We start from the raw sequence: 14,165 nt of genomic DNA on the forward strand, positions 1-14,165 counted from the left end.
CTGAACACACATATACACGTGCGCGCACACACACTGTTCTCACACACACGATGTTCTTACATACACATTGTTCTTACACATGCAATATTCTTATACATATGTGTGCACACATAAATGCACTTACTTACATGCATGCACACTGCACACACAGTGTTCTTACACACACATGGTGTTCTTACATTCTTATACATGCACACACAGGATTCTTGCATACACACTGTTCTTACACACACACACACACACACACAAACACACACACACACCAAATTCTTACAAACTGGGATGCCCTCCCCATGGTAACTGAACAATTCTGAATGACATAACCGGGTACATTTAACAAGAGCCCAAGTCAACGTGTTTCAGTTCATGTTATACCACCTGGTTTATACTCACTGGTGAAAGTGCAGGGCCTCCTCCATTTACTGGTTCAACCTTCAGTATGACCACAGTCCTGCTGCCAAGCCCATTCAATTTATCTCCACATCTGCATGGGTTGGAGGGCCTGTCACAGAGGACCCCGAGTCATGGGTTCCTAAAAGATGAGAAAAGGAGGAGGAGGACAATGAGAAGTCAGAGAGAGAGAGGAGGAGTTCTCATGGTTGTCCAGGGAAGAGGATCACAGATTTCTAGCATCCCCAGTGGGAATCTCTTCTTGGGCAAGACAAAGCTTATCTGGGAAGATTCTGCCTTGCTAGGTCTCCACCAGACGCCTCCAGAGGGAGCTCTAGTTTTTAGTCTCAGGGGACTCCCAGCAGCACCTGGGCAGCCCTTCAAGATAGTAGCAGCACACAGGAAGAGATGGGACCTGTGGCTTGTCAATCAGCAGAAGGAAGTGAAGGGCAGCAGCGTGCCGCCTGGGCAGCCACAGGCACCAGTGTCTCCCAGCAAGCACAGCGTGTATAGCTACCCTGAGGTCTGCTCCAGCCAAGTTGGACCCCAGACTATGGACTCCACTTTGGATTTAGTACAAACCAAGTTCCTATTCATTTGTCCTGTTGATCCTGCCAGCATGGAATGGCCATCCCTTTAAAACCCGGGCCCATGGTCTCCCATGGACTTTCCTGAGATTCACCGCTCCCGGCAGCAAGGTGAGGTTTTCAGCTCCATTTCAATCTCAAGCCCCAATCTCACTGCCCATGGTCTGCACTCAATCGCTTCAGTAAACAGTCTCAATAATTGACTACTGCCCCCATCCCTGGAAAGTCCATAGAAGTGGGACTGCATCTTGGTTTAGGGCAGGGCTTTTTTTTTTTATAATTTTTATAGCAGCCTTGCTGTGTTTTATGTGATTATGTATTTGGAGTGTAGCAGCCAAAAGCCCTAGGCATGATTGCCTACAAATTACAATTAAAAATTACAGTAATGCCTCTCATTACCATGATTATTATGATTAGTGGTGCACTGTCGGGTGGCCCAGGCTTGCCAGGAATGGGCTGGAAGGAAGCAGTTCTGAGCAGAAAGACAGAGAGAGTCAGATCAGGTGACATCCAGGTGAGGGTTTGAAGATACCTGCATCGTGAAGACGTGACTCTGCAGATCCCGCCTGTCAGAATATCTGCCCAGACTCCTGCAGATGTAGCCTTAGTCTGTAGCGAAAGGTGAAGTTCTATCCACAGGAACAAAGAGCTGGGGCTCACAGCTCCGAACAGAGGCAGAGAAAGCTCTGTTCAGGCTTTGGCAGACTTCAAAACATCTTGGTTCTGTTCCCTGTCAGTTGTGGGTCCCAAAGCCAGTGAATGGAGTCCTGGCTTGGCCCACAGTTATTAAATGCTCCCTGAAGTCAATGCTCCTAGCCAAGGTGGTGCCTGGTTGCTTTGGGGTTGGTGCTTGAGCTGTGTCCTCACCTACAGTGTGGGTGAAATAACATTCCCTGTAGTATTCCTGCGAAGAAGGGTGAGACTGTGGAAAGCAGAGAGCTTAGTCCCCATCATCAATGTTGTGCTTGGGAAGTGAGCCGAGTGTGATGGCGCCCTTCCTTTTCCCTCACCCACACGACACCTCTGCTCATTGCTCCCTGGCGTCTCTTCTGCACCCTCACAGCCTGCCTTCCCTTCCCTTTTCCACGGAGAGGCAAATTGATCAGCACTCCGAGTCCTGCCCTGTGTGTATCCTCTTCAGGCACTGGGAAGGGTGACAGGACAGTGTCCCCAGGGCAATGCCAGTCTCAGGAGGTAAGATGCACTCACAGGAACAAAAGCTTCAAGTTCAAGGGAGAAGACTATACATCATGGCCACATGATGTAGCGCAAGTCAACACAGGGTAGCTTTGAGTGACTGTATGTTCAGCTAGCACAGGATTCTGCTTGGTCCTGGGATGTGCATGAGTTAAATACAGGTAGTCGGGATCTCAGCAAGAGTTTTCAGTTCTGTTAAGGTCTGAAAATGGCCTCCAGAAATCCAGCATGGTGTGCAGTGAGGGCCACCTGGCTGGCATCATGGAGAGTACAAAACTCGAGGGATGATTCTGGGAAGTGTCATATTCCTTCCTTTCCAGATGCCATAATCAGGATGAAAATAGGATTACGGAGGCAGAGTGATGTGGACGGGGTCAGGATGGGATGAAAGAGGAACCTGGAGATGGGGATAATTTACACAGTTGTAGATGGATGGGAGCGTAAGATGAGCAGAGCAACAATGCAAGCGTGAGGCATGTTAGCAAATGATGGAAAGGTCCAGAGAGAAGGTCTATGTCAGACACACATGTCTTAGGAGCCAGAGAGAGCTGAGAGCTTAAAGACCCATTAATTCAGTCAGGGGAATTCATTTTCCTTCTGCCTATCCCATTTTCATGGCCAGAATCCATTGTTAGAATCCAACACCAATGCCCCTTTCGGCAGCCAGCATTCCTTCCTGGATGCCCACAGGTTGTTTTTTTTTTTTTTTTCAGTGTTATGCCGAAGGCCATGGTTGCTTTGTGCCTTGAATGACAAACAGCAAATCCAACTAATCTAGACCAGAATGCCTAAAGGGTTCTGTTCAATGCTGATGTTTTAGTATGGATTTTTTATTTCTGGAAAATTAGAAGGTGACAAGTGCTTGCTCAAAACACAAGAGATTTATCCTAATAAAACAAGAGCGAGATGTATGTAAGTGTGGTAGGGCAAAAGTGAGAATAATGACTAAGCTTCAGGCAGAGACAATCTGCACAGGCAAGATGAGGCATAGTAAAGAGACTACGGAGCCCTGTGTGAGTCAGGGCTCAACTTCCATTCAACTTCAAGGGCAGGGCATTCGTTTGCCCTTGTGGTTTCTGAGGTTTGAGCCCACAGTTGGCTGGCTCCATCACTTTGGACCCGAAGGACAGGAAAATGTCATGGTAGTAGATGGCCATCTCAAGGTGACCATAAAGCAAGGAGAAAGAGGAGGGGAGGGATCTGGGGATAAAATATTGTCCCTATGAGTATACCCAAGGGATCCATTTCCTCCAACGAGATTCCTTCTCCTAAGTTTCTATGACCTTTCAATAGATCTTAACATCATGACTCTATCAATGGACTAACTCATTGATGAGCTCTGAGTCCCTACGATCCAATCACCTCCTCAAAGCCCACCAAGGCTCAACCAAGTCTTTGGCACGTAGCTTTAGGGTGATAGTTTAGGTCCAAACTATAATTCTGCTTTAGTTTTATTTTCCTTATCCTCCGAAATTTCTCCCATTTCTTGGCATCAGTGTTCTTTTTCTCCGGAATCTAGAAGTGAGGAAAAGTTCATGTGTCCTTTAAATACAAGTCATATGTGGTGTAATAATGTGACCATCGATAAACAACCACACATCCAAAATGGCCACTTAGTACTATGTTACTCAATGATCTTTTAACTGTCTACATAGGTAAATGTGATGACAAGCTCACCAGTTGATACGTTTCTCAGAATGGTTCCCCTTCATAAGTGGCAGGTGCCCATGTATCTGTAGGCACCCAGGGATGTGGAGTGTTTTGAGTAACTCCAGGCAGAAAGTCATAGGGCTCAATGCTATAATGAGAGCTCCTGAATTGGAATTCCATACGTGTGTGTCCCACATGCACTGGTAAGCCCAAAGACTACCCAGAATCCACTCTTCATAAATAATTAAATGTTTTCCTTCTTTTTAAGCTACCATGTTTCTGGAAAACTGGAAGAGACTACAGATGCGGCTGGGCTACTTCTGGGACCTGACTGGGATAGAAGAGGAAGAAGTAAGTCCCCTGCACACTGCCCTGGGCCCTTGCTTTTCTTTGATCCTAGAAATAGGCTATCTGCTTCAGAGCGTCTCTTAAAGTTTTCCGTCTCAGCCACTGTCACCTGCTGAGGCTCTCATGGTTTGTTGGCTATGCCATGGTTTATCAGCACTCAGGTGGGTTCAGATGTTTCTTTTGGGAGTTCAGATTCTTCCTTTGAGTTGTTAAAGTATAGAGTTTGGAGACAAGAAGAGAACCAAGTAACCTCCTTTGGAAGAAGAGATCGCACAATGTTCACAAAGAAGTGGCCATAAGTAACCTTGAGACCAAGAAACCAGAGGGAAATGAATCATTGGTTTAGAGCTGGAACATACCAGAATGCCTGTGAGCCTATAGAATACCAGTGTAGGGAGGCATGGGAGGTACTGGTGAAGACTGCTGGGGCAATTGACAAAGACAACTCCATTAGGCCACTTTGATAGGTTTCAGTATACTGTGAATTGAGAGAATGAGCCAAGGGAAAAAAAAGGGTACAATCTTTCAGAGTCCAATTCAGGGTGGGGAGGAGGGGTAGATGATGTTTAAGATATATATATATATATATATATATATATATATATATATATATATATATATATATATATGGTAAGCCTTCCTTTTCAGCTCCTTTGAGAATTAGTGCATTAGCTATGGCTCTGATAAGCTGAGAAAAAATCATAACCCTTACAATTTATAAGGGTTACTAACACTGGATATTGATCATGGGCTAAAAGTGGGCATCAGATAGGAACTCTGGTACTGTGGGTGCTTTGGGTGACTGTTGTAGAAGGCTGCTCATTCGTTCCTAGCAATCTAGACTCAGAATAACTACACAGAAATTGTACTAATTAAATCATTGTTTGGCCTGTTAACTCTAGCTTTTTATTGGATAGCTCTTACATCTTAAATTAACCCATTTCTATTATTTTATATTTTATCACGATTGGCAAGGTTCCTGCTGGCAGCTCGCATCTTTCTCCTCTGGTGGCTACATGGCATCTTCCTGACTCTGGCTTCTTTCTCCCAGCATTCAGTTTAGTTCCCCCCCCCCCCCCGAGCCTAGCTCTACTCTGCCCTATCACAGACTTAATTCATTGACCAATAAAAGCAACACATATACAGAAAGACTTCCCACACCAGATGACAGTGAGGGACTGTATCTGGAAGGTCCAGGGACCATTCCACCATCTGAGTACTAACATGCAAGGCAAGTCGCACGTGTTAATGTGGCTGGAGAGGAATTCTTCTCCTCACTGTCCTATGGTGACTGTTGGCTATTCCTGTGTTCTTATTATATGGCCCGGATACTATAAGAGAACACGAGTGAAATTTCCAGTTTAGTCTTGTTTTCAAGCCTGCGTTGTCCCCATGTCTGTAGTATGCTATCATTTCATATCGTTAATGCTATAATTAGTCAACATGCCTTTGAACAGATGGCCCGAGCAGTGGCAGGCACTGTATGGCAACTCATGGGATGGAATCTACCAATCCAGGGCACAGTTAGCTAAGTTCTCTAATGGGAGAGGTATACTAATGTAGCCTTTCCCTGCCTGAAATGGGCTTTCAAGGGCTGAGGAGATGCCTCAGTACTTAAGGGCACTGGCTACTCTTCCTGAGGATTCCCAACACCTATATGGTGGCTCACAGCCATGAGTGATCCTAGTTCTAGGGGATCTCAAGCCTTCTTCTGGCCTTCATGGGCGCCAAGCATGGAAGTGGTACCTAGAGGTACACACAGACAAAACAACCATACATACACAGTAAAAAGAACATTTTAAATAGCAAAGGTTTCCAATAGGTTGTACCTATCCTACTGCATTCCATGATTTGATATAAGTAAATGAACCCACCTTATTAGACTCTTCCCTGCTAAGCCCTACATATGGAACCAGTCCTATCATTGACTCTGCAGCAATAATAGACTGTGTGTTATGGATTATGTCCTATAGAGTCAAATTAGTTGGGAGATGGGCATTAAAGACTATCAAAGCAACTAAATTTCTTAGAGATAATGACTGACATAGTGTTCTCAACAGAACTGTAGAAGTTAGCTTGACTATGGGAGATCTAGCTGGAACATATTGATTCTATTAGTCCTACTTGATATTAAAGCATAGATAGGGAATAGGAGAGGGAGGAAAGAAAAGGGAATGAAGGGAAATGTGGTTGGGTATTGGGAGGTAGGTGTAAGCACCTGTTACATTCCTAATGCCATAAATTGTGTTGTCTCCAAAGGCAGGGAAAAGAAACACCCTGCCACACAAGCCTATGTGAGCCAGAAAGAAGCTGGTTCTCTGATAGAGAGGACATGCCGACACGCTCGCACACAGAAAAGCCTCGGTGATGACTCAGTGTCCTTGAATCCTGGAAGGAGTGGGATTAGAATCCACTTGCTGTTCTAGAGCTGAGTCTCCTGTTCTGATTAACGCAATGAGCCAGGGCAACTTTCAGAGATGTGCATGAGTGAGGAACTTCGGGGCAGGTTGAGTGGGACCTGGGCAAGGTTGGGTTTGCCTGTGGTGTAGGGAAATGTTCCTGTGGGGTTTCTGTGTGGGGTTGGGTCTGTGCCTCACACGTGCTGGTTGGGGCCAGTGTGAGAGGAGGGAAGTCAGGCTCAGCTTTGCCTTCAACCCATTCTTGTTTTGGTCTCAGATTGGAGTGTACCCAAATTTCCATTTTGTTTTGAACACAGACCTTAATCATGCACTGTTTAAGTGTGGAATATGGAGCTTAGTTCCTGAGCCCCCAAAGGGGTGCATTCAAAAGGGGGCTGCTTGGTCTGTAAATATTTAGAACAGAGGGGAGACTATTATAGAGAAATTTCTTCTGACTAAGACATTGGTAGAGGTAAAAAGTTCTTCCTAGTGGCTGGCCACCACAAGGCAGATGTGGGGTCAGGATTAGCTTTCCTGGTCTCAATGCCCTCAGGGTAGGTTCACCTGAACCCCTGCCCATAGGGTCAACTCTAGTGTGCTGCTCAGGTGAGGTGTACACCTGTAGTGAGGGGTAGGGTCAACTTTCCTGACTGTAAGGGGAGGATGGAGAGGTCAACTATCCTCTGAGGGCCAGGGCCAGCTCTTTGAGGGCCAGTGAAGGGAAAATACGGTTTTAAGGGATGGGGATGTTGCTCAGTAGCAGAGTGCTTGCTTGGTACGTCCAGGTTCTAGGCTCCAGTTAATTGCACCAAAACACAAAATCTTATAAAGAAAAACAAGGAGTTTGAAAATTTGCTGAATTTTAATTGACAAAAGAGGGAATAAGAGGCACCCCCAAGAAGGAATCAGCAATCATGACCCCGATCTGGGAAGCTAGGGGTGTATAGCAGTAATAGCAAGATGCCTTGGAAGGTCTGATGACTAGAGGAGCCAGGGAGGGACAAAGGAACCAGTACCATCTGGTGGCCAGATCAGGGTTGGCACTGATTGTTATCTGTGTCTCCTGGGAAGGAGTGGGAGGACAGTTAGACAAGGTGTATGTGACTGGCATAGGAATTCCAGGGCTTATATAAGTCAATGCGTATTGAGGTGTATTTAACTGACATTCCAGTGAGTGACAGAAGGGATGGGGTTAGCTGAGGGGTGGGAAGAGGAAGGGAAGTGTCCTAGAAGGCCAGGAATGTTTTCCCCAGGATCAGGGATTTTTTTCAACATGCTTTTCTCCCCTGAGGTCTTCTCCAGCAAACATGCACCTTCTCAGGGGGGCAGGATGGAGCTGGTGCACACACAGGCCACAGCCCACTGGCCTTCGGTGCCTCCTACATGGGGTCTTCTCAATCTGTAGGAGTGGGATAATCAGGCCGCTGCAAGTGTAGCTTATAAACTGGTTATAATAGACAAAGAACGGAGCTTGCTTTCTTATGAGGTTCGGGAGGTGGGGGAGCCACCAATCCCTAGGGTCAGCCTATAGGACCAGTGCAGGTCTTTATGGACTGTCTGAGGGATGCCTTTGCGTCCAGTGTCCTGTCCTTCTGTCCCGAATGACCTCAAATCATCCGAGTCTGTCTTGAAGCCTTCCTTCAGGCCAGCTCCTGAGGAGGCTTCCAGATGGAAACAGCTTCTGGAGAGATTGCAGATTCGTGGACTCTGACATCAGATCAGCCATCTATGGAGTTTATGCTTAGGGACTCTTACGCCCATCTTCTTAGGGCTGAATGTGGACTAGTTTGCTCTGCCCATGAGCTTATCTGCCCAGCTTTTGAGGGAGTCTGTAGTCTCCTCAGGTGCGCTTGACTACAAATAGGAAATATCCTTGTTTGATCTGCCTCTGCTGAGTGACGGACAACTGGATTCTGTGGGTCAAAAGGCCGGGCTTCTTCTAAATGGACAAATGAGGTTGAACTTGGGTGAGGTGGGCTCCAGCTGCAACCATTGTGAATCTAGGGATGGGTTAGAATTGCACTGTTGGTCATCGAGGGAGAGCCCAGGAGTCTCCTTTACACCCTTTACAGGAGCCACGAGAGAAAAGCTCCTGGGGCTGGGCAAGGTTTAGAACACGCATGCTGGCACTTGATAGATGGTGTGGCCACAGCTTTGAATTATGAACTTCCGTTAGAATAATGAAGAAGCAAATCAGAAGGCTGTTGGCAGCCAGGGAGGGAAACTTCAGCCCACATTTCCCAAGCTATTCCAGCAGGATCCCGATTATTGCAGCCAGAAGTTGTTCTGCGGGAAATGGGGAGCCGAAGAATATTGGAGGAGTGTCTTTAGTGGAGTGCTAGTTTCTAGAACCTTCAGTATGCTCACTGAGAGTCTCAGAGGATGCTTTCTTGGGAAATGTTATCAGATGCAACCCTTTTGGAGTGCACCTTAGGGAATGCCGCGCTGGAGAAGAGAGGATGGCAGAGGGCGAACTGATGTGTCCTTCAGCTGCACTTAGAGATATCTGTGCATTCTGTGTGGCGCCAGTCACCACGAGAAACAGAAAAGACAACAGCACAGACAGTCGGTCCTTCAGAAGAGAACAAGACTCGCAGATGGGCACAGCCAGAGAGGAAGGACAGCATGTGTGCGTGGCTACCCTGGGCCTACCGTGTCTGGTGTAAGCTATGTAACTCTAGGAAATCGGAGAAGAACTTGGCTGGTGGATGCATCACTGTGGTTAGAGAAAGACTCCTGGAAGGGGTGGGTCCGGTGTGCCTGGAAGATTGTGTGTTGGCCGAGGGACTGCAAACATACTTAAATGTTATCACCCACCATGGCATGCTCCTTTCCTTAAGCAGTGGTAGTCAGGTGTCTAGAAGGTTGGCCTCTAGTGTCTCTGGCATACGGTTAGTAATAAAGAAACTGTGTGCTGTTGAAACAGCAAAACCCGCTGCCACCTGAATCTGTGCTTAGGGGTCTGATGCCCCATTCCACGAATTGAAAGAATGTCTCCAGAAGCTTTGCCCATTTGGAAGTCTCCTCGGGAGTCGGGCTTGGAAAATGAACAAGAGCATGCAATCCTCACACCTCAGGAATTCACCTTGGAGCTAGCCACTGTAGGAAGGCCTGTCAAGAGAGGCCTGTTGCCCATGGCTAAGTCCCCTTGGAAGCGAGCCCAGTGTCCGAAGTGGTGTGATTTTACCACGCTCCTCTTGACTTGTTGAAAGCTCTTTCCCATACCTGGTGACTGACAGTCCAATTTGGATTGGCAGAAGAGCCTAACGTTGTCTCTTCCATGTTCGCATTGCTGCTGTATGCCCAAGTCAGTTGCTCACCTATGCTGTGTAGACGGGTCCAGGCAATGGGTTTTAAGATCCCCCATGACTACCTTGACTTTGATGATTATTGGTTACCATTTTAGCTGGCAGAATCATAAAAGAGAGAAGTATTTTTGCTTTCCCCAAACTCCCAGCTGTAGGGCATAACTCTTTCCAAGAGGGACTGCGCTCCTTGTAAATGAGCTTGAGGCAGGAGGACAATAACGGGTGGGTCAGAGCAATTCCTCTCTCTTTGCTGTATGCTCTACAAAGCACATAGCTTCTCCTTATCAGGTGCCTGGTTAACATCTTCTCTTTCCTTTCTCAACACCGGTGTCAACCCCAGGAACGTTCCAAGGTTTGGTTCTCAGTGTGACAATAAGTGTTGTGTGTCTCGTTTCTCCCTGCAACACTGTGTTCTTGATATAGAGTCCTCGTAACTGTGTCACGTGGCAAACCATGTCGATAGCGTCCATTCCTAAACCCGGTTTGATGTACTTGTGGTGTCCGTTTCTGATCCGCAGGCCAAGGTCACTCTCCTTCCTGTTTACTAACTCTGTTTACTTACTCTTTGGTGTAGGAACACTCCCGGCCTGAGTATGAAACCAAAGTCCGAGAGAAACTGTTAAAGGAGAGCGGCAAGTCGGAGGTCCAGAAATTGGATGGGAATTCGCCTGAGGATGACGAGGTGAGAGGCTGTGCTCATAGCTCTTTCTGGTTTTTGTTGGAGCCGGTTGTTGTGCTATTTGGGGACCCAGTGCTGGGACGCTGGCTGTGGAAGGGGCGACTGTGGACAGGATGGAGTAGGAGCTTGATGTCTGCCATCATCCTAGGGCTGGAGTCCCTGGGGAACAGGTTGTCATGGTGATTAGATCCGTGGAGGTCCATGTGGAACTGTGTGGACAAAATGGGTGGGTGCATTGGAGAAGAGAGAACCCATCTCAAGGCTGTTTCCTATGGACAGAGTTACCTGGGTACCTGTTACCATAGCAAGCCTGACACTAACCTCCCTGGATCCTCGTTCCCCACTGGCCACTGTCCTAAGTGCTCTGTAATCTCAGTTGTTCTCGTGCTAAATCTACGAAGCTGGTATGAAGATGTGTAAAGGAGAGCTCATGGAGGAAAGATATGCAAAGACTGTGTCACTGGCTAGAAGTCACACAGCCGATAAAGCTAGCCATGGCAGAAGTCCTAACCTTTGCCCTGGCCTTTAACCATCATGACACACTGGCCTCAGAACGAACGTACGGGGAAGTCAAAGGATAAAGCAGAAAACGGTTCTTAGGGCCCACAGAGGCAAAAGCATGGCTGTATTTGCTTGAGTTACACATCCTATGTCCTGTGTAGCTCATTCTTCAGGGTGGGCCACAGGAGGAACGCGAGGAACGCGATGTCCTCTGGGTTGAAGGAATTGTTGCCATTTGTAAATACTCATGGTGCGTGTGTATGTGGGCCCTCCTTGGCAGTACCTGCCTCTGAGTGCAACCCTGATTTAAATCAAGATTGTGTGTTTATGTCTTTCCTAAATCCGATTTCTGAAAAAAAAAAAAAACAAGAGTGAAAATCTGTTGTTTTTCAATGTGTCTTTTCTTCATCCTGGATATGAATTCAAATTTTATTATATTTTACATTCTTTAAGTTGCAGCCATTCATGTTAACATGCAAATTTATGCAAATACCAAAACAGAAGAATGTGGTGTTTTTGAGCCCAGAATACTAGCATTTTTTTTTAAAAAATAAAAGAGAAAATAAGACTTAAATAGAAGGGGTGGGGGGGTCTGCGGTTTTTTTGTTTTTTCTCCTCTAGACTTAAGTCCAAGAATGTCAATTAGTCTGAGAAATAGTGAGTCTGGTCTTAGAAAAGGCTATCATCTCTGCTACCTTTATCACAAGGTGTATATTCTGTGTTCTGCCAGCTTCAGCAACCTCATGCAACTGACTTTCTCCAGCCTAGAACAATATATATTGGATAATTTTATAGAAAACACACATAGCTTTTATGGACCAGTGACTCACTTAATTTTTTAAAATAATATTTTATTATTTTCAGTTATAAATGCGTGTGTATGTGCATGAGTGCAGGTGCCCAGAGAGCCCAGAGATGTCTGGTCCTCCCAGAACTGGCGGTAGAGGTGGCTGTGACCGGCCTGCTGTGGGCTTGGGGAGTCAAGTTTGGTTCCTCTGGAAGAACAGGAAGTGCTCTTAACCATGGAGCCATCTCTCCAGCTCCACTCATTTAATTTTAATTCTGTAAACGGGAATGCCAATGAGCTGGAATTCTGTTCGGTGGGGCTGTGGTTCTCATATAAATATTGCTTGAATATATGTGCATGATAGGTCAAATAACTTTCGGGAACTATGAATAATTAAGAAACATCTGAATGCATTATGAATGATGCATATGTTTATATTGTAGCGTTCAGCATCTCTTTTCACTGCCCTGTTGAGAATGCAAAGCTCAGAATATCTAATGGGCGGTGGGAGGAAATGAATTTCCTAGTGAACAGCGTGAGATAAATATGGCCTGCGTTTGATGGTCAGGGTCCTTCTCATGTTCTGGTAATATTGCAAGTGCTTCTTCCTGTTCTATAAATCAGAGTGCTGATGGGTGATGTGACAGTGAACATGATGCTGCATTGAGATCTGGGTGACAGGGGGCTTCTCTTTCCTGGAGGAAGAGGTGTGGCCAGTACCCACTACAGAGCAGGCTTTGGGCCATTAAGGAGTGTGAGCTGGCCATGAAAGGCACCTGCTCTAGGGAACAGCCTGGAACGAAGAATCAAGTCTAGCTAGGCTTGGATGCAATGCTTTCACCCCGGTGGTTCACCTGGACCCCTATTCACTATTGCCCCAAAGCTCCATCTTCTTTCCATCCCTACCCTCCTATTTAGTGATAAAAGCACTCACCTTTACTGAGGTTCAGATCAACACAGGACACTCCCTAAGACCACACAGCTGTTTGTAGGGGAGTCAGTCATTGGTTCTGTGTAACCCCAGAGAGCCATCACTTCTTTTCCCTTTAAAAATTTTGAACACGCCACGTACATTTAGAATTGAGACTTAATTCTCATACTTTAAGAATCACCCAGGTTGAGGTGGGTATAGTGACACATGCGGCATTGGGGGGGCAGAGGCAGGAGGATTAGGAGCTGGAGGTCACTTTCCTTCAGTATTTATGGAGTTTGAGGTTGACCTGAGCTGTATGAGACCTAGTCTCAGAATACCCAAAAGCAACACACAGCCCAAAGCTCACCCATATAGGTCAGTAGTTCTCAGAACCCTCATGGATTTCTGCGGCTGTGCTGCACTATCTATGCTCAGAGCAGTTTTATCGTTCCAAGAAATCCTGCACCCAGCTGGGGATGTTGCCCAGAGGCGAAGTGTCTTTCTAAAATCACAAGTTCCGGGGTTCACTACTCCGCCCTGCAAAACAAAGCAACACAACACAGCACCAAACAAAACAAAACTTGAATGAAACTTTAAAAAATATTCCTCTACCCAGTTGCCAAGCTATGGAAAACAACTAACATTTCTTCAGAGTCTGGGATCTGCTGTTCTGGAGTTTCGTTGTAAATGGGCTCACTTCATAGGTGGTGTTTAACTTCTCACCTGGGAAAATGGACCCATGACATAGCTTATATCAGTATCTCATTGATTTTTATTTAACTATCAGTTTATATTTTCATATGTGTTCCTGTGTGCGCACGCATGTGTGTATGTCTAACAATAGGATTACTGAGTCTTATGTTAATTTCTGATAAGTGGTCATGCCATTTCCACATCAAACACTTGCCACACGTGTTTTTACTTTATTCATCCTACTGATAAAACTGGTATCTCATTGATATTTTAACTTGCGTTTCCTTAATGAATAATGATGCCAAACATCTGCTCCTATGTTATTGGTCATTTCTATGTCTTCTTTAGAAAAATTGTCTTGCTAAATCCTCCACCTATTTAAACATTATGTTAATTAGTTTTCATTATAAAATAATTAGAGTTGTTTTTGTATATCTGGGACAATAGTCCTATATCAGATAATATAACTTATAAACATGCATTTTTTATTGATGATACCAGTTAAATCACAAGTTCTCTGTTTTTCCTTTGTCAGTTTGTACTCTTGAGTCCTGTGTGAGAAACTATTGCATAGTCCTTGCTTCCAAACACATAAACTGAAGTTGGAACAATACAGAGATTACCATGGCACTGTAAAAGGATGGCATGCAAATTCATGGAGCGTTCCACATTAAAAAGATAAAGTACTGCCTAGCTCGTTGTCATGAAGAATT

General features: G+C 45.7%; 1 protein-coding gene across 1 annotated transcript in view; it reads left to right on the forward strand.

The window, feature by feature from the left end:
• The window catches only part of Ano2 (anoctamin 2), a 332,789-nt gene that overhangs the window by 164,153 nt on the left and 154,471 nt on the right, over window positions 1-14,165 (forward strand). The window contains exons 14-16 of the mRNA XM_041635458.1: window positions 4,093-4,175; window positions 10,220-10,231; window positions 10,454-10,561. Of these exons, the coding sequence (XP_041491392.1) occupies window positions 4,093-4,175; window positions 10,220-10,231; window positions 10,454-10,561 (203 nt within the window). The remainder of the gene's footprint in view (window positions 1-4,092; window positions 4,176-10,219; window positions 10,232-10,453; window positions 10,562-14,165) is intronic.

Source organism: Microtus oregoni, unplaced genomic scaffold, assembly GCF_018167655.1.
Source record: "Microtus oregoni isolate MIOR12 unplaced genomic scaffold, Mior012 000002F_ref0000024, whole genome shotgun sequence".
Lineage (NCBI taxonomy): Eukaryota > Metazoa > Chordata > Mammalia > Rodentia > Cricetidae > Microtus > Microtus oregoni.